Here is a 27,908-nt window from a genome sequence, read left to right as displayed (position 1 = left end):
ACTGAGAGGTCTAACGAGGGGCTGCCCCCCCTCCAAAGTCATAAAACAGCACCAGAGAAAGTTAAGATGTTACTTTAAGGCAAACCCGCCGAACGAGATGTGCCACAAACACACGTGTGAAGTGTGAGAAAAGCCGTCAGAAGCACACGATGTGCTGCAAACTCAAAGTTCACAAAGTTTTTCATTTCTTTTGTTTCCCTGAAACGTTTAGCAAACGCTCCCTGCCAGTTTGTGGTTTCAGAGTTAATTACTGAGTCTGTTCGTTTTCTTCTCTGCATTTCTCTGAAATGCCACCAAACATGGCAACATCTCTGCGATGGCGAGCGCCGCTTTTAAAAACCTCTGATCCTTCGCTTCAGACTGCAAACCTGAACCACACCTGAACCGAGCCCGGCAGCGAGACGCTGAGATGGAGAAGTAATTAAAGTCCATTAGCGTTTAAATTCCAGACGTCCCGGCGGGAGGACTTTCCGTACGCCGTTAGATGAGAACATTTTTCCACTTTCCAGCTGATATTACAGAGTTTCGTAACTGCAGGTTCTTACAGGAACGCCTCTGGCAGCAGCGTCGTAAGCAGCTGACCTCACGTGCATGTGGCTGATGCTCCAAGAATTACACTCACGTTATTATCTGTCGAAACGTAGTGTTATGAGGAAGGAAGCAAAGCTCGCTGAGGATGAGTGTCAGCCTCACATTAAACTCTATCAGGCTCAGCTTTGTCCCACCCACCAACAGAAAACTGGGTGGGAGTTGTTATCCTACACCTGACTCTTCCTAAAGCTCATACGGTCTGCCAGCAGGCTGAGGACAGTCGTGAAACAGGTCACAGAGCGTGCACAGCGTTGTCGTGATTGCCTCGGTTGCTAGCAGGTTGCTCATGGTTTGCATGGAAGACGCTGACTAGTCTGAAAACTTCGAGCAACAAGTCGCCAAGCAGCAGCAGCAAAGACTTTAACAAGCGTTCAGTGAACGATCACAGGCCTAATACCAGCTGTCAGCAACCTCTCGCCAACTGGATGGAGAATGCTCGTTTGCCCAAGTGTCCGACAACATGTGACTGCTGTCCCGTCACACCTTCATCCTCCTACCTGGGACTTTGGTGGTCTCAAAAATGGGACTTTTATCTGCCATTACTGACACGCCTCCAAACCTCGGTACGAGCATATAAGGTGCAGCTGGAACCTGAATAAGCAGCAGATTTAATCTGTAGGACAGATCGAAGCTGGTCGAAGGTCTGGTTGACTCGCTGTGGTTTTTGAACACTTCCACTTTGCAACACACCGCTGCGAGTTGATGGTGGAACATCGAGGCGGGACGCCGTGTCGCAGCATCCTGTTACAGCACCGCTCCCAAACTCACTGAGCTCTTTAGAACAAGTAAAGGTAAAGGCCAGCTGCACACACCTGTGACTGGATCAGGCACGAAGAGGCTGCACGTGCACTGTTTTATGCTGATGTGTGGGAAAGATAACCATCGGACCGATTCCCTGCACTCACAGCTTTTACTTCATATTTTCCTGCAGATATTCTCAAATACTTTTAGTATTTAGAGGTAAAAGTACTGAGATGATAAACTGCATTTCCAGCTCATCCTGAGCTACAATGAAGAACATCGCACAGGATCACCTTCGTGCTCCTCACAGCCCGTCATTAAACATCAGAGAAACACAGCTCAGTCAAACAGCAGAACAAAAGCCATCAGAGACGTAGAGCGACTTACTTTGAGTTTGCAGTGTGTGTCTGTGTGTGTGCGTCAGGCAGTCCACATGTTTCTCTGTTCAGATCACTGATTTAATGACACAGCTCACCGTTGAACACCGACTGAACAAAACTGCTTCTCAACACATCTGACTTCCTGATTTCCTGTTATTGGCTGTGTGTGTGTGTGTGTGTGTGTGTGTGTGTGTGTGTGTGTGTGTGTGTGTGTGTGTGTGTGTGAGAGAGAGAGAGAAAATGACACGAGCATTTGCCAAACCACATCCTGCATTTGAAGTCAGGTGCAGCGCTTTCAGATTATCTCAAACACACACACACACACACACACACACACACACACACACACACACACACATACCTGTAAAAGTGTAAATAGATGTGTGTAACTACCTGATGTAATGTTGTGTCCTTATAAACTGACACAGGAAGTGTCTGTAGTTGTGGTCAGTTTGTCGTCACAGCCAGCTGGTGCTGTGTGAAACATATTTTCATTAAAACTTTAGCAGCATAGCTGCCGTTACCCAAAAACCTACTTTTGTCTAATGAGGCCCATCTGACCAAACAGGAAGCTGACTGTCAGAGTAAAATGTCGACATTCAGAGAGATTACTTGGTTTAAAGATCCGACCCGGAGCTGCTTTTCTTCGGGCTAATGTTACCTAAAGCTAGCTCGCTAACACAAATAAAGCGCGAGCTGTCTCACAGCAAAACCCCGTCGGCTCATTCATTCAGAGCTAGCTGTTAAATTATATTAAACACCCAACCAGCAAACCACATCCACGCTTTCTTTTTAAAGATACTGTCAGGGTTCGGGTTACTAAATATTTGGTGTGAAGGCGTTGGCCGATGTGACGTCACTGCCCGTCCTGCTTTCTCCCTCTGGGACGTAAGTTAATGTGCATTTATAAACTTAGCGCTGGATTCAGGAATGAGCTCACTGCAAACACCAGAGGCGCCGCCTGCTGGACAAAAAAAGTACTTGACTGGACTTGAGAGCGTCAATCATTGAACACCTGCAGCTAGCTGTTACGGAGCTACACCACATTGAATGTAATTGAATTGAAATTGAATTTAATGCATATTGTTAATTTCCTTTGGTCCTCGAACATGTTGCGTTTCTTCAGACGTGCTGTGAAGCTAACTGACACTGAGCATTAAAAACAGCCACATGTCCTGAGCTGACAGTGATTCTGTGTCTAACGGTTCCATAAAACGGTAGAAACAACCTTCATGGCGAATAAGACAAAAATCTGAATTTTACTGTGGACGCAGGAAAAATGGCAGAGAAACCTGGTTACAGGAGACAAAGTGCGTGGACGCGTCAGTCATTGCACTCAAACACAGCTGAGCCTGAAGGCAGAGAGCGTTTCACCATTTTTAAGGTGGAATTTCCCTTTAAACACATGCTGTAAATCTGTGAGGCGGCGTGGATTCCAGGGTGTGATTACAGTAATAAGAGAGCAGCTCCTCGCTGTCATTAAGAGTTCGACTGTGACGCCACAGGTTTCTGCTTCGACCGCAGCATGTGGAGCCGGCGGCGCCGGAGGCGGGAGCGTTCCCGCCGAGCCGTCCTCCCAGGTGTCCTCAACCACTGGGCGGGAGTCGGAATCTCACCGTGAAGCCACCTTCAAATATCAGGTCAAACAGCCTGCGTGAGGGACACGGCACGCTTTATTTCAGCCAATAATGTTCGAGCAGGGAGAAACAGCGGAGCTTAAATAGTGACGGAGCGAGTTACACCGTCAGAGGATCGAACACGTCCTGGAATCAAACCTAAACAGCCGACGCAGGAATCAGAGCAACGAGAGGCTGAAGCGTCTGCAGTCATGCCCACATGTTGAACAGGAAGCATTTCTGGTGGGCGGGTCCTCAGTAAAACTCCTGTGATTGCAGCAATGACCAATGAGAATGCAGGACACCGCTGACTGACATGTGGACGGGCTGTACGGTTTCCTAGGCAACCAAACTTCCTGTGGATGTTTTTCTGACAAACAGTAAAACAATAAATATATTTACTGAGACGTTCAGGCGCTCCAGGATATAACATAATTATCATTATGACAAAGGAATTGCTCTATGCCCTTCAGGGGGTTTGAAATGTATTTATTTATTTTGAAAGAACATTTTGAGTTATTTTTGTATCCAATAACAAAACAAATAATCCCACTGACAATAATAATAATGATAGTACTCAACTTCCTGTCTGCTGTTTTTGATGTGGTCTTCTCAGGCGCTCGTTTCCTCTTTACGTGCTCTGCGCTGAGATGTCGTCAAATGTCCGTCAAACCTTTCTTTGACCCCTCCCCGCCGATGTCGCCTCGTCTCACGTGACTTTTTATCTGCAAAGTTTCTGGCAGGAAGTCTGACCTGAGAGGCTACGCTCAGCTTCCTGTCAGTCCTCAACAACTGTCACTCATGATGTTGGAAACTGAAGCTGGGCCCGCCTTCTCCAGAGCAGCCCCGCCCACTTATTTAACCCCCCACAGCTATTAACTCTGAGGATAAGAAGAAACACGAAGACGGCTGTGACCAAACTCTGAAGGGTTAAATACGAGGAATGTAACGTAAAGCCAGATGTTTGAATAGTTGGAATTTAACTTTGAGCTCAAAGAAAGCACTGGAGCTGGACCCTCAGCGGGGAAACACCCAACGAGGGCCTAAGATCGTTGAAGAGGATCTCAGTTTACGGCTCCAGAGCCGCCGTAACAAACACAAAGTCCTGCTTTGACACAGTGGATGCAAACGCTCTCTACTTTGATATTCGTGCCGAGCGTCCCGCCGCAGAATCGATTTGGAGCAATCAGACTCCACCGCGATAAAAATCGAAGCATTTAAAGTGATTAAAGCTTCGGCGCAGTTATTGTGCAATCGTACGGCCATTACATCGGAGCGCCGCGTTCTCCCGGCGCTCTGGCAGCTCAGCGTTAACAACAGCCGATCCTGTGCTGAGATCTCTGCGTGTGCTCGGGAGCACGTCTGGAAACCGTCAGCACCGAACGCATCGCCGCAGCCACACATGAAGCACAGCGTCCACCACGCAGAGACAGCCCGAGGAACCAGACTCAGTAAGGTGGACTGAGGCGGCCCCGTGCTCGGCTCCACTCGCCTGACACGCTGAAAACGTGGAGCATCAAGAGAAGGAAGTGAAATCGTATGTGCAGCATGACGAGGAGTTAAAATACATTCAGAGGACTCGCCGTGTTCTTTGTCATGTACATCTGACGCATCATCGAGCAGCGTCGCCGAGGAGGACGCCGAGGACGCAGAAGGTCTCGCCCCGACACGAGAGAGTGGAGACAACGAGCCTGAACTGTGCGTGTGAAAGTGCTAAAGAGACATGTTGACAGAGACAAAGACAGGAAGTGAGGCTTCTCAGATCATGACCTTTGACCCCCTGACGGCACCAAGCCAAATGCTGGAAACACACACACACGTTTCAGTTTCCTCGAGTTTACATTCACGTCTGCAGCCCTCAAACTGCGTGCTGGTTTAAACTCGCCGTGGACTAAAAATCATCTCACGTTCCTCTGATTAAATCTGATGAGCAACAAACACACTACGCTATTTCTACAGGTGCTTTATTCATGTTCCAGGTGTGCGATCAGTCTCCACCCACAGGTGAGGGTGGGAGTGCACGCTGCAGACCGTGTCTGTGCCGCTCGGAGCAGCGCTCCACCTTTTTCAGGAGCTTCACCCTCAGCTGAAAAACATTTTGTGTTTTCAGGTATGAAAGTGACTTTTACGCGGAGCACGCCACAGCGAAACATCGATCATTTATTAAGGAGAAGCTTTCACACAGTGCTTTATGAAGCTCTGACAGATGTTTGCCTCTGCTCTAACATCTGCATGTCTGTGCTCTAACCGCTGCCTTTGTTTCCAGCCTGGATTCTTCCCTCTTACTTATTTATTTCACAACGTTTTTATCAGCAGGGAGGCTTCAAAAAGCAGCCAATCGCAGCCAAGAACACAACTTCAGATTTTAAAAAAATCCCCTCTCTCTCCCCTCGCTCCCTCATTTCTTCCTTTCCTCCTTCCTGGTGCACGCCTCCCTTTCTCCTCCTCGCCGGCTCCTTGTTCTGCAGCCTTATCTTGGGCGTTCTCGCTATTTTCTGCCTCACGCCTTTCTGTGGTTACAATCAACAGATCTGTGTGACCCTTTATGAAGTGTGTGTGTGTGAGCGCAGAAACATTGTTCAGAGTTACAGTTTATCACCACAAACCATACAACTTCCTTCACACAGTGTATTGGTGTGTGTGTGTGTGTGTGTGTGTGTGTGTGTGTGTGTGTGTGTGTGTGTGTGTGTGTGTGTGTGTTTGGTAATTGCAGTGTTTTTTAAATGAAGCCGTGCTCTGGTATGTTTCTGTGTGTGTTTGTGCGCGAGCGCTAACTATGGAAGCCAATATACCAGCAGAGCAACTAAACAGCATGGTGGCTGTGTGTAATTACACATCATTACTCTGTGTGTGTGTGTGTGTGTGTGTGTGTGTGTGTGTGTGTGTGTGTAGTCCGTTCTGCTGGGCCTCTCTGGTTTGGTTACAGGAAGTCACAGCTGAGGGAGAAATCTGAGCTGAGGCTCCAAACAGTGAAACGAGGCAGTGAAAGTGACGCTCAGCAGCGTCACAGGAAACTCAAACGCACCAAACAACCGAATATTTAAAATGTGAAATTAGTTTAACTCAGACTCACATCTGCTCAGTACTCAGACTGTTTAAAAAGCAGCGATGGAAGCTGACTCAGGTGAGAATCAACCCCACACAAGGGCGGTGTGTTACCCACTGTCTAATGTGACTGTGGTCGTGTTTATCAGGTTAAAAGAACCTTCTAGTATTAAGCAAGCATCAACCTCCAGGGTTAAAAGTATGAAGCCAACATAGAAGTCCTAGAAACTGCAGTTCCTCTGACGTCCAGCAGAGGCAGCAGAGAGTCAGTCCCATAGACTAACACTGTACAGCAGAAATGAACATGTTTACAGCCTGATACACAAACTGTTTGTTCTCTGTGGATAGTTTCTTCTTTATAACTCACCTGTTTAAACTGTATTATAGCATAAAGTTTGCATTATTAGGGGCGTGGCCTCTCTGACTGACACCCCTGACCAATAACATGGCTGCTATCAGGTTACTGTAACAGCCCATGCAGGAAGGCGGAGCTCCAGTTTTAGTGAAGTTCAAGGGTTTTACTTGGATGTTACTGAGCTCTGATTAGCAGGTCTCTGTCTCAATGCATTGCTAACCAAGCTAGCTAGCTAGCATTAGCCACTGCTTCTGGCACCAGCCAAACCACTAAAGCTACATGCCCAAACAATGGGTCACAGGTGTGGGGGTGCTACCCCGGCTATCATCGTGCGAGGTACACCCTGGACGGGTCTCCAGTCTGACACAAGGCGAACACGCGTTACAAACAAATATACAAAAATATTGACTAAACAAATATTGACACTAAAAACTTTCGTTAGTCGCTCAAACAAAGAGACACATGCGGAAGTGAAAGCTACCTTTGAGCATCGACTATGATAGGACTTGAACCAACAATCACTGAAACTCTCCTGAAGGCCTCCCAACCTTTACAGCACCAACACAGCTGTTGTCCCACAGTCCAGAGCTCCTCTCACGAGAAGGGGAACGTCACGCCCACTCTGCAAATAATCACTGCACGAAGTTTCCAAAATCAAACTTTTCAGCTCAGCTGTTCTTTATGATGGTGCGTCTCTGAGGCTTTCTGAGCATGCTCACTTACTCTCACTGTACCAGCTGCACGCCAGGCTCTGTGGCGCAACGGACAGTGCATCGGACGTCTCGTGAAGAAAAAGCAATTCAAAGTTTGTGGGTTTGAGTCCCGTCAGAGTCCGTCTTTATTGTTGGAATTACACCTGATGCAGTACTGGCCAAAGAGTGTTATTGGGACATATTTGGCCTCAGCATCAGTTTGGATGACTCACCTCAGCCACATCTAAAAGAGCCAACTGTTGGGACGCACCACAAATACCACACAACAGTATCTGCTATCTGCTCCTTCACCAAAATGAGATATTTCACGTGTCTGGAGACAGTGTTATTTTCCCTCTTTTAGCTCTGTTTTTGGTTTCCACCGGCTCCTGGAGAAAAACCTCTCTCTACATTTTTCACCGGCTCATCTGAGTGCTGATGAAGGTGTCATAAAGTAGCTTTGTCAGAGCTGGATAGACCTTACCTGTGTTACTGGGCGATCTCTGGCTGCCACGCCGTGACCCCTCAGGCATGGTGTGATAGTGTCACAGGAAGCAGAAACCTGGAGAAACACACCAAAAATCCCAGTTAGCCTCCTCGATCAACACAAACCACATCCCAGTGCGACGTGTCTTCATGTCATGACAGCAGCGGCACGAAGAGATACGAGCTTCATACAAGCTGCTCACACAAGAGAGGAGAAGAAGAAGACGAGGAGGAGGAGGGGGAGGAGGGGTCCAAATAAAAGTTTCACTCTCCCTTTGTGTGAAAACAGTGAGGACATATGTAATGTTTGGCTGAACGACAAGAATGAGGTCTCTTCTCCAAAGCCTGTGTGTGTGTGTGTGTGTGTGTGTGTGTGTGTGTGCGTGTGTGTGTGTGTGTGTGTGCGTGTGTGTGTGTGTGTGTGTGTGTCCACTGGAGGATAACGGCCTCCTACACAGTCATTGATACAGTAACACAGATTGACCCAATTAAAGCGTTGTACGTAAACAAGTGTTTCTGCAGCTGTCTGCAGGAAAACTGGGAGATGTGGGTCAGAGGGGAGGGGGTACATGGGGGAGAGGAGGGAGATGGGGGTCGGGGTGTCTGTAATGGAAGCCAGATGGCGAGCAGGCCTGCTGCAGGTCTGCTGCAGGTTGCTGGTCGAAACTCTTTCACTGTGTCAGAAACACCTGCAGGTTCTGCTTCATGTCCTAAAATCTAAAGAGGAACTTTCATCGTTCGTCGGACGAAAGCAGAAGAAAGTTTCTCCTCGAGTGGAAACAGTCGCTCAGCCACCGACAGCGAGGACGTGAGCCCGCCTTCCAACCTACAGCTGATCTGAGTTTAAACCGTTTGCTTCAAATTCAGAACTCAGGGGTTTGCAGCTCACTCTGATCAGGTTCATCATCACAGTAAAGACAAACACAATGAAATGGTTCATTAAAAACTGAAATATGACGCGCAGAGCTCAGTGAGGTGTTTGTGCAGTCACTGCGTCTGTGCAGCTCAACACGACGTTTCATCGTTTGTAAGGCAGGTGAGGATTTTTGGAGCGAATGAAGATCATTTGGAGCCCTGATCTCACCCCGCGCCCCTCTGAAGCCTCTCGAGTAACTTGAAACCTTCCTCCTACTGAAGCACGTTCATGTGTAAGCTGTGCTGACTGTAGCAACAAATATTCACGAGACCAACTTCAACAAATATTTCATATTTTTCACATTTGATGTTTTTACTCAGGACGTTGTTGAGCATTAATGTGCAGGTTTGTAACTGGAGCTGACAAGAAGCCAGAACTCTTCCACACCAAAGACACAAACCTGACTGCAAATCTTACACAGCCCAGAGCTGCACGTGGCTCTGTGCTGCAGCGGACAGCACGCTGGGCTTCTGCTTCAACACAAGTGTTCAAAGTTTGAGTCCCTCCAGAGTTTATGAACTGTCTTGAATAAGCCCTTTACCCCTTTTGTGTAATAACTCGCTGTATTGTCTTTGGGTGAAACTGAGAGGTGTGCAGGAAGGAAAGTGAAAGACGTGGGGCGGGTCCCAGTGTGCAGGACCTGAACACCATGATTGGAGAGTCTGAAGCAACAACGCTGCTCACTCAGTGAACCTGAGAGAAGACGCAGGACACGGTGTGATGGAGCAGCTCCAGCACTGTGGTTCTCACACACACGTACGTTTCCATCACTTTAGAGGACATTACATTGGCTGACGTTCGTTTCCCGGGTACGTTTATTCTTGTGGAATCAAAAAGCCATCATGAACAGAGCACACCGCTCACATCGTCATTCTCACCTGTCTGTGCCCACAGGAACGATTTTGTGCCAACAGCAGTTTCTGGGACTGAAAATAAATAAAACCTAACCCTGCAGTTCCTCTAACGTCCACTGGGGGCTCCATCAGGGAGTCAGTCCCCATAGACGTTTACCGTCTGCTACACAAACTGCTTTGGTTATGGTTAGGGGCGTGGCCTCTTTGATTGACAGGTGGATGGTGCTTCACCTGAGCTGGAGCTGTGGGCCGTGTTTGTGCTGGTGGAGCCTTTTTAATGCAATTCTAACAACAGACAGACAAAGGTGGAGCTCGCACAGCACGACAAACACGCACACGTCTGTCAGTACCTGCAGCACTCAGCACACACTGCTGTGTGTGTGTGTGCACGCCAGCCTCATCAACACCTACCCAGGTATTTCCAGGTGCATCCGCTTTCAGACACACGTCATCACCACACACACACTCACACTTACAGCACGTGTGTGTGTGTCCACAAACATCAGCTCCATTAAATTAAACAGGCGTCAAACAGGATCCGGTTCCTCTGTCCGGCCGTCTCACTCCCACTGAGCGCTGGAAACGGCTTCAGCTCCCACAGCGCATTGCAGCGTTACAGACAGCGGGGTCAAAGGTCAGCGCATGTGGCTTCTTGCCAGTTCTTCAGCTCTGAATCCCGTTCCTGTTGCTTGGAGTTTGTTGTAGAAGCTGAATCAAAACACACACAGACAGCAGTGATGAATTAAACCCAGCCGCGTGCCAGTGGACCCGAGTGTCCTCCATGGTTGGATACGAGAGTGAAATCGTCACTAATCTGTGATCCAGCCGACGTGTTTGTGGGTTCGAGTCCCGCCGGCTGCTCTTTACAGATCCCTGAGTGCAGAGCCAACACGTGTGACTCCAAGTGCCTCCTGCTGTGAGAAAAGTACCCACAGCTCAGCGTGGGCGTGGGGCACAGACACTCCAGGGTTGGTGTTTTCTGTCTGTGAAAGACGCCCACAGCTGTGTGTGTCCCTGTGGAGCGCACTGTGGACTTTACAACCACATAATATTTGAAAAGACGTTTCTCAGGATCTCCAGATGAAACCAGTGACATATAAAATCGTGTCGTCTGCACGTTCACAGTCTCGTCGTTTCGTTCTTCACGCTGTGACAGCGGCTTCATCAGATCATGTTACACGTCCACAGGTGTGGACTCACAGCAGGAGACAGACGTTACCTGAAACAGGCTGACTCACTGCCAGAGCGCCCGTGTGGCTCTGTGGAGCACGAGGCAGGCAGGCAGAGGTTGTGGGTTCGACTCCCATATATGTTGCATGTATGCATCAACAGGAAGTTGTTCAAAGGTTGTGGGTTGAACTGGTGCATCTGTTATAAACAGCACACTGCTCTGTAATGAGTCTGCAGGCCTCAGAAGGAGAACGCTCCATATTACTGAGCGTCTACATTTTTCTGTGGACTTTGTGTTTATATGACATCACTGAGAGAGACACGCCTCCTGCTCAGTGTCGCTATTCACACTGACAGAAGTGATAAACCTCTCAGTCTGAAGCTTTCCTCAAACACACGCTACGTTTCGGACTCACTGCTGCCACCGCTCGCCACGCTGTTGTGTGATGCGTTCACTGCTGCTGGGACGCCACAGAAAAATTTCCATCCATCAGAACGGGAACGACTCACTCCCAACGGGATGAGTTAAGCCAATGTGTGGAGGAAGTGATTCAAAGGCTGCAGGTTTGAATCCCACCAGAGTCACAGTTTCCTGTACTACATGTTTCTTGTTACTAAAGAATAGAGCTGTTACAGTGAGTCCCAGGTGAGGGGCGGAGCTGGACGACCACAATGTGATCCAAAATAACTGTGAGAATGTGCAGGCCTGCTGTGAGGCAGAGATAAGGAGAGGCACAACGAGAAAGATTCAGACCAAAGAAACTCATCCAGGAGATGCAAAAGCAGCAAACTCAGGAAAACTGGTGAGTAGGGGTGAGTAGAGGCTCCGCCCCCTCTGTGGACCCCAAACTGGTTATGAAGAAACAGAAGGACGCTTCCACGAGATCCAAGAAGAACCAACGGTGCAAAACTACAAAGATGGACGAAAACCAACCTCAGAGACACACAACCAACGGCTGCTGCCCTGCTTCTGACCCACACACACACACACACGCACGCACGGACGCACACACACACACGCACGCACGCATGCACGCACGCACGCACGCACGCACACACACACGCACGCATGCACGCACGCACGGACACACACACACACACACCTATTGTGTTTAAGGAGGTGGTGGAAGAAAAGCCATGCAGGCAGAACACGCACATGGAGTCGTGACCATTCATTACCACTGTCAGAGCAGCGGGTACACTTCACACACAACCATGAAAAACACACACACACACACACACACACACACACACACACACACACACACACACACAGTGGTCCAAGCTAAACAATCACACTGACAGTGCATATAAACTTCCAGTAGTGCTGTGAGAAGCAGAGACACACAGGCGCCTTCTCTCTCTGTGTGTGTGTGTGTGTGTGTGTGTGTGTGTGTGTGTGTGTGTGTGTGCGCGTTGTCCTTCGCCACAGTGGAGCGTTGTTGTCGTGGTGATGAGACTGAGACTGGCAGCAGTGATTTGGGGGTTGAACTGTTTTCGTTCAAGCTCAGCAGGAACCAATCAGGCGTGTTTTTGATCTATTGGTTTGATTGGTCACAGATCTGTGAGGCAGGCGGGTGCAAGTCACAGCTGCCTGATCAATAGGTATCATAGATAAACATTTCATTGGTCACTTATTCACTACGGTGAGTCTAATGCGGATGATAATGTGTGGAAAACACTTGAAACTTGGAGGGTGTTTGATAAAACGTTCAGACTGTCCTCGTTTAACATTAGCATCACGCAGAGGAGGGGGGGAGGAGATGGGTGGGGCTCAGACGGCTCCGTGCGGAGGCAACGATGCAGTTAATGCGCTGGATCGCACAAAAGGAAACTCTGGAGGAACGAACACATTTATCGATCGGCTGACCGCTGAAGCTGCATTCTTTGTGGTGCCCAGCAGGGGGCGACTCTTCTGTTTGCATGTGCCTGCTGCTCACCTGATCTCTGAGCTCAGGAATCACTTCCCCGATGGCTTTGTGGTCGCAGTCACTAGTCACATGATGACGGTCAGAAAGCGTGATGAAGCAGGGGTGGGAGGGGCTACCCTATGACTGATGGATCATATTACAGTGAAATTTATGCACTAATTTTTGCATAAATGTGTCAAATCTATAGAAATGAAACAGTTTCTGTTTGTAGTCTGAGCGTTACTGACCAATCAGGTCTGAGCAGGTAGTCTGCATGCAGGTGTGCAGGCCACGTGGAAGCCTCACATGACTACCAGCTCCAGTCTGACGTGGATTCATGTGGTTTTTAGCTGTGAGCAGCTGAACCCGGGTATCTGCTGCCCACACCTGAAGGAGATTTGCCTCCAGACGCTAAATCGGCCGACAGCGCGGTGGGTCTGACATCACACTGCAGCAGTCAGCACAGAGCGTTTGTGTGTTTTTAACAGTGATGGTTAACGGTGACATCACAGGTACGGGAAGACGTCTGGCACAGAGTGCACGAACAAGCACAAGGAGACAACGTTGGTTTTATTAGCTTCTGACAGTCTTGTTATCCACTGGCTGCAACTTCCTTCTGGAGACCAAGTCAGCAGCCAGGCTTCTCCCAGATTGCACAACATCCTGTCAGCCAATCAGAGGCGCAGCACTGAGTGAACGCTCTCAGCTGCTGCCCGGGTTTCTTCTCCACTTGACCCCGTCTCTGTGGTTTCGCTCATAAAGCTCGAGCTGCTTTGCCTGTGGCCTAAAAGTTTCTTCCAGCGTACGAAGAGACGATAGTTTGGCTTTGCAAACATGGCCGCTTCTGTCTCTAAATAAACCGAGATGGTGACAAACCCAAGGCTTCAAACAGTAGTCCACACACTGTGTCTGTGTTTTATTCACGGCCTCTGCTGCGTGTACATGTGGGGAGGCCTCCTCATCCTCTAAACACGACACGCCGCAGTCTGACACCGCTTCCCTCTGTGGTCACCAGCCAAGGTTACTCCTGCCCAGATTCACAAACACAGTCACATCATCGCACAGTGCAGGACGACACTCCGTGTGTGGCCTCGCTGCGACTGACATCGAGCACACAATAACACTGTTGTCCTGCTGTTTCCTTTGTGCTCATAGCATCAACCAGCTCCACAGAAACACACACTGACACACAGAGGCGTGACTGACAGTTGTTTGGCGCAGGCAGTACAGATGTTTGCCGTGGTGCGTTTAAGGACACGGACAGGCAGCTTCACTCGACGTCGCACCGTCAGTGCCGTCTCCCACACAGCTCTGCGACTCGTACGTGCTGATGTTTGTTGATAGTTTATTTAAAATGTTCAAAGAGAAAATCAAAAAGAGGCCGAGAGGAAAAGCATCCAACCTTTCATCAAAGCACACGATTTTAACGTTTACTGCAAACAGACAAAGAAGATTTGCTGATGCAGCAGAATGAAGACCTGCAACATGCGAGCGCTGCGTATGCCATCCAAATTAGTGCACGCCTGGGCCGCCATCAGGTGTGAATGGCACGATGTTGTTCTGCTAATACGGTTAGCACTGTAACCTCGCAGCACGAAGGTGGTGAGTTTGACTCCACCATCAGGCCGGGGTCTGTGTGGAGTTTGCATCTTCTCTAGCTTAGCTGGAAACTCTAAATTGCCCATAGGTGCCTGTCTGTATCTCGCCCTCCTTCACATTTTCCATGCAGTGGACTGACTCTGGCCCCCAGGCCTTATGTTTGACACCCCTGTTCTAACCTGTCCTGCAAAGGTGCAGAAGAGAAGATGAATGAGGTCTCACAGTTGATACCAGCTTGGAGTCAGTTTTCGGTTTGTGCAGCAGCGATGTGTAAAGCCGTCCCGGCTCACCTGCACCACACGTCTGCAGTTTATGGTCAGGGCTCAGTGAGGTCCAGGTTTTGGTCTTCAGCCTCTCTCCACACATGAACCAGAGAGGTGGTGCCGACTCCGTGCAGCTCTAGGGCACGCAGGTTGTGGGTTTGAGTCCCACTGGAGTCGGTATTTAGCAGGGTTTTTCTTTTTTTTACCAAACAGTAGAAACCTACAAAGGAGGCTTTGTGCTCCAAACACCTTCGGATTGTCTGCGTTCAGCGTGTGGAACGTTTCTCGTGCTGGTAAAATGCAGCCTCAGTAAATCAGCCTGACCTGCCATCGCGCTGGCACAGGATGAAACCGCCCGGGATAGCGCTGCCTGTCAGGACAATAGATGTGAGCTGGCTGATGTAAGAGAAGAAGAATGGAGCAGAAATTCCTTCAGTGAAATTTCTCCAGAGGGGGACGTAAAGTCTGACTCAGAGCAGGGAGAGAAAGTGTGACCTCTGACCTCAGTCTGTTTGCACACTGCTAAATCTGGACGTTAGTGTTTGACTTGAGTTTGTTCCAGGTCTGTCCCGGCCTGTTTAAGGGATGGAAACATCTTTTTCAAGGGCTCATTTCTGGAATTTGACCTGACCTGAGAAAACCAGCAGTAAATAACCGACCTAACAGAGTTGGTCCTGAAACACGCTGGAAACAAAGTTCAGTCAAAATCGTAAAATACAGATCCGTCGGTCACAGGTGATGTCACAGCGCCATGCAAAAGGACGGCAGACTAACATCTGTCTGACCGCTGACTGTCACTGCAGCTGCGTTGGTGTACCAAACAAACGCTGGCTCGTTGGCTGAGAAAGGTTTCTGAAGTTTCAGTCGGATCAATTCGTCCAAACAAGTCGAGAAAAACGAGCACGGTCGCGACCTGATGCGTGACTTTCCATCTTGAACTGATAGAGCAGCTTTCACACGGCAGCTTGGCTTAAAGATGACGCAGGACGTGCTGCTTTCACCTTAATTAAGTCAGTCACACATTTCTAAACATGGCCTGGAGGAGCTGCATGCCCGACGCCGTCTGATGGGACATTAAACAGCCTCCGACCTGCCAGCTCCCAGCGCTAACTGCCTGTGAGAACAGCACACATATTTGCCTGCTTAGGTCACCTGTGCCTCCTGAGTGCTCTCCGGACAGCGCTCTCTCCTTCAGTACTGAGGAGGTGTCTGAAGCACACCTTTCCTGTTGAAACTATCCCGACCGGATTCTCCCAGCATGCATGAAAACAGCCAGCTTTCCCCAGTAGGTGATAAAGATCTGCAGCTGTTGCTCTGCGCTGGGAAGCAGAGCTTGCTGGTCCCGTGGTTAGCTATGAGAATATTTAAACAGATTTCAGGGAACACCACACATAAATGTACCGTTATTACTGTACAGCTTTTCAGCAGATTCCCAGAGGAAGGACTGCACTGAGAGCTCATCTGCAGCACCAGTATGGCTCTGTGGTGCAACGGGCATGGCGTTGGACTTCTACACGTTCATAGGAGAGGGCATTCAAGGTTGTGGGTTCGAGTCCCACCTGAGTTCAGGGTTGGCTTATGTGTTTTGGTGCTAAAACAAATATGATGTTTGTGGCTCTTCTGTAAAGCTTGTTGATCTGATCCCAAAGACAGAAACACTTACAGCTGACTCCGAGCACCAAACCCAGAAAGGCTCCACATCAAAAACAACAGGTTTCCAACCCGAGTTCATGTGTGAGGACATCGTCACTGAGCTTCACGTGCTTCACTGATGATCCAGGGAAGGCGCTCAAACACTGGCAAGCATCCCAGCTCTGCACACAGACAGACATTACAGGCGAGCAGGCTGCCCCCCTGCGTCTGTTTAGAGACCGTACCATTGTACGGTTGGTGCTGGTGACTACCTAGCCCCGGCACATGTATAGCCGTGGAGACCTTGCTTCTATGGCCTCTGAGTTGTGCGGTTAACCTCCGCTGGACCTGCCAGACGCACAAACGCACATTTGAAACTTCACAGACGCACAAACCAGTCAGCTGGAAGACTTCTGAGGGAAGTTTCAGAGTTTCATGTGCATGCACACATAAATGTAACATGACGTGAATAACTTCAGTCCAGCTTTAAATACTGAAAACACACCACACATGGCTGTGCTGTGGACACAGAGTGTGACTGTCAGTGGACGCCTGAAGCATCCAGGAGAGACTCTGTGTGTGAGTGGAAACCCCCCACATGTGTTTGTGCATGTTTGTGTGACTAATATCAGACGTGAGCCTGTGTGTGTGTGTGTGTGTGTGTGTGTGTGTGTGTGTGTTACAGCACTGCTGGTGATTCACGCGCCTCCAGCACACCTGGTTTACACAATGAACACATTAGAGCTTTGTTTCTATTCGGCAGTGAAGTCAGCAAATACAAAATGACTTTAAAGACTCTTAATGCGAGTTTGTGCTTAAAGTGGATATGAAGCAAAGAACAGACTGGAAGCGTCTCAGTGCAGCCGGCTCAGAAAGGCTGACCGTTCTGGCTGCACGGCTGGTTGATCGGTGCGAGAGTTTCATGACTGGATCTACTGGCTTCGTAAATGTAAATTAGGATTACTGTAACTGTAACTGAATAGCAGCATCTATGTCTTTATGATCCAAACTTGTCTGAGTGTGAAATATTCTGACTTCCCATCTGTTTTCCATGGACACTGGCTCTGCTGTGCTGAGATCAGCAGCGTTCGTCTTTTCAGTGAATAATTGAAAACTGCAAGATCGTCCTTTGGGCCAAATCTGGACACACACATGTTCACCAGCTTATTAGTCTGTGACGATAACACAACAAGGTTGTGCGTTATACCTTTTTGTGTAATGGACACACTAACGCTCGAGTCGTCCGATTTCTCATCCGTGTGCTTGCATGTACATGTATGTGTGCTTTGTATTTTGTTTATGTTGTTTACTGTGTTGTTCTGAGGCTGGAAACACTGCGGTATACATCTGCCGCCGGAGCCTCACACACACACACACTGCTGTATGTCACAGTAGAGCCTCTGTCTAACCTCAGACGATGCTAAATCGTCGGACTAATTATTATAAACGACAAACACCGGTCACCAGGGAAACCATTCAACCACATCCCATAATTACACTGCACGGGCTCAATATTAAAACTGCTTCCAAATAGCTGAGATGGTTGGGGTGCGTTTGATTTCTGCTCGCCTGTGAAGTCAATGGTTCTTTGTGTTTTTCGGTGCCGCCCTCTGTTGCTGCTGCCTTTCTTTCACCTGTATAACCAGCTCAGGGTTGTATGGGTTAAAGTTCACTGTGGCTGATGCAGGAAACCTTCAACTTGAATCTGAGTGCTCAGGATACTCAAGACTGCAGCTTTGAAAACGATGGAAAAGCAGAGACAATTCACACCTCCTTAAAAAATCAACCAGGAGTAATTTAGAGCGACTTGATCCCGATGTTGGAAACGTGAACATGCAGGCTGCAGATTTTAGGTTACAAACATCAGCAAGTTTGGTTAAATTAGAAGGACCGTGTGCTTTTTGTTAAGTGACAGCAGCGTCACAAAGAGTAAAGAACCTCGGCTATCTGGTTTCTAACTTCTGACTTAATGTAGAGCGCAGACGTGCGTCTAGCTGGATTAGGTGAAAAAGGGACACTGGAGGGGGTTGATGGATCTTTAAATATTGACTCTGGTGGGATTCAGACCCACAACCTTCGAATTTGTTCAGTAGCAAGTCTCTAGAAGTTCAATGCACCACAGATCCTCGCACAACTGATGGGCAGACATAAAAGAACGACCCAGAGACAATGAACCATGTTGCTTGATGCAAAGCAGCCTGATTTTGGTTTTTCAGAGCCTTAAACTGATGCTACCAACAGACGCCGGCGTCCAGTTAGCCAAACGTGCATGTGTTTGGACAGTGGGAGGAAGCTGGAGAGCGCAGACAGAACCCACGCACACATGTGGAGAACATGTGCTCCACACAGCCGACAGCATGTAAACATTAAACACCATATATGAGTGATAATAACACAGCGCTGCATTCTGCTGTAGCTTCTGTCAGCTGCGTCCTGTGAAAGCACCACTGTAGGTAACCAGCTAACCCCCGGTAGCTGGCTCTCTGAGCCGGTTTCAGCTGCTGCTCCAGAGAGAGACAGCGTCCAGCTCCAGCATTTTGGACTGCGGTGTGACAGGAGATCCTCTGTGGACCGCAGGGATCCTGCAGCAGGTGGAGAACTGGTTCATGTGCTGCTGGACCAAGAAGAAAGACCAGCAGCTGCAGACCAAGATCCACATCTATGACGACAGACTCACCGGAGAAGCAGCTGCTTACATCGCTCACGTTTAAGATTGACGAACTGGCCCTGATGAGAAGCATGAACAGAGACTTTGCCTCCTCCTGTGTCTTATGTTTTACGGAGTCGTGGCTCAGTGAGAACATCCCGGACTGCGCGCTCAAGCTGGAGGGCTTTCATCTGCTGCGCGCGGACCGGCAGGCCGCTCTCTCCGGTAAAACCAAAGGTGGAGGTGTCTGCTTCTACATCAATAGTGGCTGGTGCACAGATGTAACAGTGATTGCTCAGCACTGCTCTCCCTCTCTGGAATATCTTTTTATTCACTGCAAACCGTTTTATTCTCCGCGGGAGTTTGCTTCATTCATCCTGGCCGCTGTTTACATCCCGCCAGACGCGGATGCGCAAGCAGCTCAGTGCGCACTCGCAGAGCAGATTCTCCACATGGAGCGGACATACCCGGACTCTCTCATCATTGCTCTTGGGGACTTTAACAAAGCCAATCTGAGCCATGAGCTTCCGAAATACAAGCAGTATATTAAATGCCCGACCAGAGAGGAGAGGACATTGGACCACTGCTACAGCACGATCAGCGGGGCCTATCGCGCGGTGCCCCGCGCTTCACTCGGACTTTCTGACCACGTCATGATCCACCTAATCCCCGCGTACAGACAGAGGCTGAAGCTCTCCAAACCTGTCGTGAGGACTAAAAAACTGTGGAGCAACGAGGCTGTGGAGGAGCTTCGCACGTGTTTGGAGACCACAGACTGGGACACATTGAAGGCTGCTTCTAACAGCTTGGACGAGTTTACGGACACTGTCACCTCCTATATCCACTTCTGTGAGGACAGCATTGTGCCATCACGCACCAGGGTGAGTTATAACAATGACAAACCCTGGTTTACCCCTAAACTCAAAAAGCTGTGGCTGGAAAAGAGAAAGGCATTCAGAAGCGGAGACAGGGACTGCTACAGAGAGGCCAAGTACAGGTTCACTAAGGAAGTGGACATTGCTAAACATCAGCACTCTGAGAAGATGCAGCAGCAGATCTCAGAGAATGACTCGGCCTCTGTGTGGAAAGGTTTTAGGAATATCACCAACTACAAGCCTAAAACCCCCCACTCCACTGACGACTTGCTCTTGGCCAACACCCTTAACGACTTCTACTGCCGTTTTGACGAGCCATCAGGCAGCCTTCACACCTCCAACGGCCCCAACAATAGAGACACTTTGGACACTAATTCCCCCACCTCTCCCCCCTCCATAGAGCCATCACCACCTTCAAACTGTTCACCTGCAACACCCGCCCCCTCACCCCACACAAAAGAGGATTTCACACCACCTCCTCCCACCACAACTCTTCATATTCATGAAGCAGATGTGAGGAAGCAGTTTAAGAGTCTGAATGCTCGAAAAGCTCCCGGCCCAGACGGCGTGTCTCCTGCCACCCTCAGACACTGTGCAAATGAGCTGGCCCCAGTGTTTTCTGGCATTTTCAACTCCTCACTGCAGGCATGTCATGTGCCTGCCTGCTTCAAGTCCTCCACCATAATCCCTGTCCCCAAGAAACCTAGGATCACTGGACTAAATGACTACAGACCCGTGGCTCTGACATCTGTGGTCATGAAGTCATTTGAGCGCCTAGTTCTCTCCCATCTCAAGACCCTCACGGCCCCCCTCCTGGACCCCCTGCAGTTTGCATATAGAGCCAACAGGTCTGTAGATGACGCCATCAACATGGCCCTACACTTCATCCTGCAGCATCTGGACTCCCCAGGAACCTACGCCAGGATCCTGTTTGTGGACTTCAGCTCTGCCTTCAACACCATCCTTCCAGACCATCTCCGAGACAAGCTTTCCCAGATGAATGTGCCTGATCCCATCTGCCGGTGGATCACTGACTTCCTGACGGACAGGAAGCAGCATGTGAGGCTGGGAAAGAATGTCTCAGACTCCCGGACCATCAGCACCGGCTCCCCTCAGGGCTGTGTTCTTTCTCCTCTGCTCTTCTCCCTGTACACCAACTGCTGCACCTCCACCCACCAGTCTGTCAAGCTAATCAAGTTTGCAGATGACACCACCGTTATTGGACTCATCTCTGACGGGGACGAGTCTGCCTACAGGAGGGAGGTTGAACGTCTGGTGTCCTGGTGCAGCCACAACAACCTGGTGCTGAATGCCCAGAAGACAGTGGAGATTATTGTGGACTTCAGGAAGCACACAGCCCCACTCCCCCCCCATCATCCTGACTGACACCCCCATCACCTCTGTGGACTCATTCCGCTTCCTGGGTACCACCATCACCCAGGACCTGAAGTGGGAGCCCACCATCACCTCCGTCATCAAGAAAGCCCAGCAGAGGATGTACTTCCTGAGGCAGCTGAAGAAATTCAACCTGCCAACACGGACGATGATGCAATTCTACACCGCAATCATCGAGTCCATCCTCACCTCCTCCATCACCGTGTGGTACGCTGGAGCCACTATCAGGGACAAACAGAGACTGCAGCGTGTTGTGCGCTCTGCTGAGAAGGTGATTGGCTGCAGACTCCCATCTCTGCAGGACCTGTACACCTCCAGGACACTGCGGCGTGCAGCTCGGATCTCAGCTGACCCTTCTCACCCTGGACACAGTCTGTTTGACCTGCTCCCCTCAGGCAGGAGGCTCCGGTCCATTCGCACCAGAACCTCTCGCCACAAGAACAGTTTCTTCCCCTCTGCTGTTGGACACATGAACAATAACCACATGACTGTCCCCGCCACTAACACATGACCCTACGCTGTGTTCACTGCATCATTCCATGTTTGGCACTGATCACCACCTGCACTCATGTATATATCTTTCTACGTAGCACTCTTAATTCTTATTCTCATGTATATATCTCATGTATATCTCATGCACATATCTTTCTTTCTACATAGCACTTTAATTCTTATTGTCTGCACTGAAGCACCGCAGCAATTTCCTAATGTTGTAAACCTCAACATCTGGCAATAAACCCATTCTGATTCTGATTCTGATTTGATAACAACTGTCATGAAATAATTAATAATATCGTTAATGAGTCAGTTTAAGGTGTTTGTGGCTCCATCACAGATCCAGGCTTCTTCTGTAGGACACACTGCAGGCCCATGATGTGACTCCAGACATGTCTTCACCTCCAAGACCACGTAACACCTCGACACGATGTCATCAGCATTCAAATATCGTCGGTGAAGGAGGCGGAGCCAGAACAAAAACAAGCACACAGACCAATCAAATGTATTCATGAAGAAAAGTTGAGTCTCATTGACTTTGCAGTTTGTCCACGGTCACCTCAGATGACCTCAAGTCAACCTGTCAACCACACACACACACACACACTTACTTCTTTTAATGTCTTAGTGAGGACATCTGCTTGGCATAATGCTTTCCCAAGCTGCTAACCTTAACCATCAATGAATGCTAACCATAACCTAACCATAACCTAACTGTGACCCTGACACTAAGACCACATTTTGAGTCTCAAACATGTCTTCAAACTCGTGGGGACGGGCACTTTGTCCCCATATGTGACTGTTGGTCCCCACAAGTATAGTAGCATGACAATTTTTGGTCCCCACAAAGATATGTAGACATGGTATACACACACACACACACACACACACACACACACACACACAAATATAAATAAACCAATGAGAGGTCTGTGAGGCCGGTTCAGAAAGCGCGTGTGTGTTTGTTTCTTGACAAAGAGGCCTATTAGTAAGATCGATGCTCAGGAGCTGTCATCTGCCTGCCAACACACACACTAACACACACACTAACACACACACTAACACACACACTAACACACAATTATAATTCCATTAGGGTTTTTCTAAGGCAGTAATCGAAGGGCCTTGTTGGCTGATATTCAGACATGTAATCCCCACGGATTCAGCTTACACACACACACACACACACACACACACACACACACACACACACACACTGATGGTGAGAGCAGATTTCACTGATTGTGTGCGATGTGATGAAGAGTCAGAGAACCTGACATTAAATTCATTTATATAAAAGTGTGCGTCTCGCACTCTTCAGACAAAAAACAGCGAGCTTGAGTCTGATTTCAGGGGTCACATGACCACTAACCACTTCTGCTGACAGTAATGGAGCATTATAATCAGCTGACTCTACAGTGTGGCCCTCTTTCCTGTACTTTCAAAATAAGAGCAAGGAGCTTGCCAGTAACTAAACAACACTATAGTGAACTCACTAATATGCCAAACATGGAGGTGTTTCAAATCTGTGGGTCTATTTTCTGCAGTGGAGTGATTCAGATGTGAAGCTTTACATCATAATAAACTACAGCTCGCTGTGTGTTGACTCAGTAACAGGTAAAATGCTTATCAGCCTGAACAGGACTGATGACAACCTGCAGCTCAGACCTCAGCGAGCTTCACGTATCAGAGACAAACCATGAAGTTTGTTTTTCATATGAGCGTTTGAGAGACGAGACGGCAGATCAGATTGAAACACTTGTTCCTTCGACATGCAGAGTAACACAAGCTCAGACAGGCGGCCTGTGAACAGATGCAGCGGCAGCAGAAAGTTTAAAGGGTTAAACTGCGCACTGAGAGCCAAGACTCCTCCTGCTGCCCTCTACAGGCCGCCGCGCAAATTACAAGCATTAACACTGAAGCGCTGGCCGGTGCAGCTGTTTGTTTGTTTGTCTCTTTAAAGCAGAGGTCAGAGGTCACCTCATCTAAAGGTTCATCCTCCGGGAGCAGCAGTGGGATCATTTCATATTCACGTCATCAGATCTAGATTTTCTTTGGTTTTTTGGTCCAGATGAAATGTTGTAAAGTTGATTAGCGTAATTAATCATCAATCAGCTGTTTAATGATTATCGATTGCTAATTACATTTAAACAAATGAGTATGAAATGATACGGATATTAACTAAAGTAATTACTGGTATTTTTATCATCATAATAAACAGGGTCATAGTTTAATATGGTGCGTGTAACACAGCTGTACTTCACCGTGATTCGGGCACGCGCACAGACTTTACGAGAGTCTGGCACTGGACCTGGGCACGCGCTGGAATGACTGGCGCTTTTATTGTGTTAAATTACGAACAGGCGTCTTTTATTTTGTAAAATAACCTCTGCTTGCTGCAAAGCAAAGAAACAGCGTGAGGGTACCTCGGAGGCATGAAGGTCCAGCAGCCGGTGAGACCCCGCTGAGCTCCGCTCGTCCCTCCCTCCCTCGGTCGGTCTTTCTCCGGTGTTCCTGCTGCTTACACGGCCGCTCCGGACGCATTGGATCTGCCAGCCTCCAGCAGCTTCCTCCACCTCCTCCTTCAAGCACAGTCAAAGCGAGTTTCCCAACACGGTTTAACGGCAATGCTGGCGGCGCTCCGGAGCCTCACTGACCTACTTGGCCAAGTTTTACACGTCAAAAAGCGAAAAAAAATCAAAGACACAATCCAGCATATGTCCGGCCGGGACCGATCCCCGCGTCCACTTCACAGGTCACAGCGCAGGCCACGGGAGGTGAGAGGTGCGATCCGCTAGTTTGGAGATGAGCTCCGGGCGGCGCGCAGTCAGCTCGACCCCAACTGCTGCTGGACCGAGGAGGAGGAGAGAGAGGGGGAGGCAGGGAGGGAGAGAGGGAGGTCCGAAAACCATGGGAGAGAGAGAGAGAGAGAGAGAGAGCGTCCAGCTGTTTACAGCAGAACAAAACTCTTTCTAAGAAGCAGCTTCAGTCTGGAATGTGCCTCTAATCCCAGAGATTTACCCGTTTGGACCAGAAATTCTTTGATGGTGACATTTGGAAAGAAAGCGAGCTTCCAGTTACCCCTGAGCTGCTTCACAGCAGAGTTCAGAGGTTATTCTGCAAAAAGGTGTGCAAAAGTATGACTGATAGCACGATTTATGACAGATGTCCTACAGAAAGACCACGAAGGGACAAAAAATGACAATAAACAGCAGAAAAAGCTCCCAAATGAAACAAAAGAAGGTGCAAAACCATAAAAATGAGCAAAGGAGACAAGAAATGGTCCCAAAGGAGCGTGAAACATGCAGAGTGACTGAAAATGACTACAGAATGACACAAAACTATCCACATGAGACACACATTACTACACACACACACAAAACAAGTATTTAAAGTGAGACGTAAAAGTACCACAGAGGCATAAAAGGACAGCAGAGACACAAAAAGATCCATAAAATGCTCCGAACACGACACGAAAGCACAGAAAGACTCAGTTCCTTCTTTGGTGAGGAAACACTGAGAGTCACGCAGCGTCCACACACAGACGTGACAAATGCAACAACACATTCAGCTGAACATTTACACACGACCTGTGTGTGCGTGTGCTCGGAAACAAAAGACTTTCACATAATCATGAGAAAAATCACAAGTTTACCACAGACGAGTGGGTAAAAGAGCAGCTCAGGTCATTTCTGGATTTTCCATAGTTCATAACTCCTGCTGACTGCAGTCTACACCAACAAAGACATGAACAACACACATGGAAACACTGGAAATCCCTTTTGCCACAACATCGTGAACGATCCAGATGTGCAGATGTTGATGACACAAGCTTCACCTGAGCCCAGCTCACGCGTGGAAAACATGAACTGTTTTGTAATTGTGTTTGTGTCTGTCAGTCAGACAGTCTACAGGCGGTCACCGTGGTAACCATAGGTGTAAATCGCCTCATCTTCAGGCAGGGCGATGAGAGCAGCGAGGCCGGCCCTGTTCCCCCCTGCAGGGCAGCTTGTCAGGGGCAGGATGTGACTGAGGAGCAGCTCATTGGACGCTGGAGGTGGTGGAAATGAGCCTCCAGGTGTTTTCCCTGTAAAACTGCACAGAGAGTGAATCAGCTCTCAGATGTGCGTTACACACACACTCATGTGACACATGCAGGCCTCATATGGAAGCACTTTGTGTCATTTTTCAGACGTCTGAGCGGCGATTCATAACGATTACAGCTGCGGGAATAAACATCCTCGGGTGACTCTGGGATTCATTCCTGAGGACTTAGTTTAGTGAGAGATTTTATACTAATCACTGAATGCAAGTCATTAAAATCAACGAAAATCAATATGTAAATATTTTTGTGCTTGTGCATGTTTTTCTGTTGAAAGCCGCACGCAGAGCAGCGCTTGAGTTTTAAAGGGCTGAGTCAAACCATCAGCATCATTCTGCCCTGCAGCCACTACAAGCACCAAAGGCTGCAGTTCCTCTGACGTCCAGCAGGGGCAGCGGTGAGTCCGTCTCTGCAGACTCACATGTTAATACTTTTCAGCACAAATAAACAAGTTCACACAAACTTTTTAATTTTTATTATAACTCACATGTTTGAAACCTAAGGTTTGCATTATTGTTCAGGAGTGGGGGGGTCGACAGTCGGATGGTGCTGCCGATGCAGACGCTGTACCGGTCTGTCGTGGTGAAGATCTCAATTTAAAGGTCTTTCTCCATCCCTACCCCACCAATGGTCACGAGCTCTGGGTAGTGACCAAGAGCTTCTTTTGAAGGGGGGCTGGCCTCTCCCTTAGAAATAAGCGATGAGGAGTTTGACCATCCGGGGCTCAGAGTAGAGCCGCTGCTCCTCCACATCGAAAGGAGCCCGTTGAGCTGGTTCAGGCATCTGACAAGGAGTGAGGTGTTCCGGGCATGCCCCACTGGGAGGAGGCCCAGGGCAGACTCGGGACACGCTGGAGAGATTATATCTCGTGTCTATAGCTCGTGTTTTAAAAGTCATCCAGCAGACCGGACTGGTGTCACGGTGGGACCGATTCTGGCCCCTGGGCCTCATCTTTAATACGCCAGCTCTAAAGCATGCAGAACTAAAACATAATCTATAAACATCGTGTCATATACAGTGACTGGTTTGGCACTGCCGATGGAGACCACAAACTCATCAGTAAAGTGTTTACAGAGGTCATAGGTCAGGTAAACCATGGGCTAATTCAGGGGTGGGCAATCTCAGTCCACGAGGGCCGGTGTCCTGCAGGTTTTAGATCTCACCCTGGGTCAACACACCTGAATCACATGATTAGTTCATTACCAGGCCTCTGGAGGACTTCAGGACATGTTGACGAGCTAATTTAGCCATTTAAATCAGCTGTAATGGTTCGAGGACACTAAAACCTGCAGGGACACTGGCCCTCGTGGACTGAGATTGCCCACCCGTGGGCTAATTACTTCATTGACTTCCAAACAACCAGAGGAGTCGCCCCCTGCTGGACAGAAGAAAGACTGCAGGTGTTGATCTGAAATACTTTGAAATGTGCAACAGAAGCTAATATTAGCTTAGAAATGACAGTCTTCATCAAGTGTTCCTGAATATCGTGTGACTGGGTTATGATGACAGATGCAGTAAATATGTGGTGGGTTTATATTTAATTTAAATCCACGGCTGCTGGAAAGTTTGTGAATTTCCCTAAAAATGTACTCGTTGTTGTTAAATTATTGGTGATGTAGAAGAAACAGACGTTTGTTACCACATCTGTTCCCTCTGAAGGACCAGGCAGAGATTTATACTGGACAAACACAACCCGAGGATACACACACACACACACACACACTGGAATGCTGTCTGAAAAACAGAAGCAGATGTAAGAAAGTGTGAACACTAAAAATATATAGACACACACACACAGTGGGGGTAAACAGAGCTGGTCGGCTGGCACTGTCCTGTCACTGTTATTCCAAACTCAGACATTCCACAACTCACTTTCCTCCCAACAATTACCCTCCAGACTGTGTGTGTGTGTGTGTGTGCACGCAAGCAGCAGAGGTCAGGAGGTCATCGGCAAACAAAAGGAAAAGGACGACGGCTCTAAACTCTGACACTCGGGGTCCTTTCAGCAGCCCTGACGGTTCGAACACAAACAGGAAGTGAAAACGTGTTTTATGATTCAGTTTCACACAGTAAGGCGGGCTGACTGCACACACCTGGATGTCTTATTTTACACCTGGATGTTGCCGGTTTGGTGCTCAGTCTGA

General features: G+C 48.7%; 1 protein-coding gene across 1 annotated transcript in view; it reads right to left on the bottom strand.

Moving 5' to 3' along the window:
• plekhg2 (pleckstrin homology domain containing, family G (with RhoGef domain) member 2) overlaps positions 1-24,490 on the bottom strand; it is an 81,414-nt gene extending 56,924 nt beyond the window's left edge. Inside the window, exons 1-2 of the mRNA XM_085431000.1 lie at positions 24,089-24,490; positions 7,905-7,982 (exon numbers count right to left, since the gene is read on the bottom strand). Of these exons, the coding sequence (XP_085287126.1) occupies positions 7,905-7,953 (49 nt within the window). The 5' untranslated portion in view covers positions 7,954-7,982; positions 24,089-24,490. The remainder of the gene's footprint in view (positions 1-7,904; positions 7,983-24,088) is intronic.
• Positions 24,491-27,908: the final 3,418 nt, after the last annotated feature.

The sequence above is a fragment of the Copadichromis virginalis genome, linkage group LG14, assembly GCF_057382275.1.
Source record: "Copadichromis virginalis isolate Kocher_CV1m ecotype Utaka linkage group LG14, C_Virginalis_male_GT1.1, whole genome shotgun sequence".
NCBI classification, from domain to species: domain Eukaryota; kingdom Metazoa; phylum Chordata; class Actinopteri; order Cichliformes; family Cichlidae; genus Copadichromis; species Copadichromis virginalis.
Note: the sequence above shows the minus strand (reverse complement) of the source record. Positions and strands in the feature narration are given on the sequence as shown.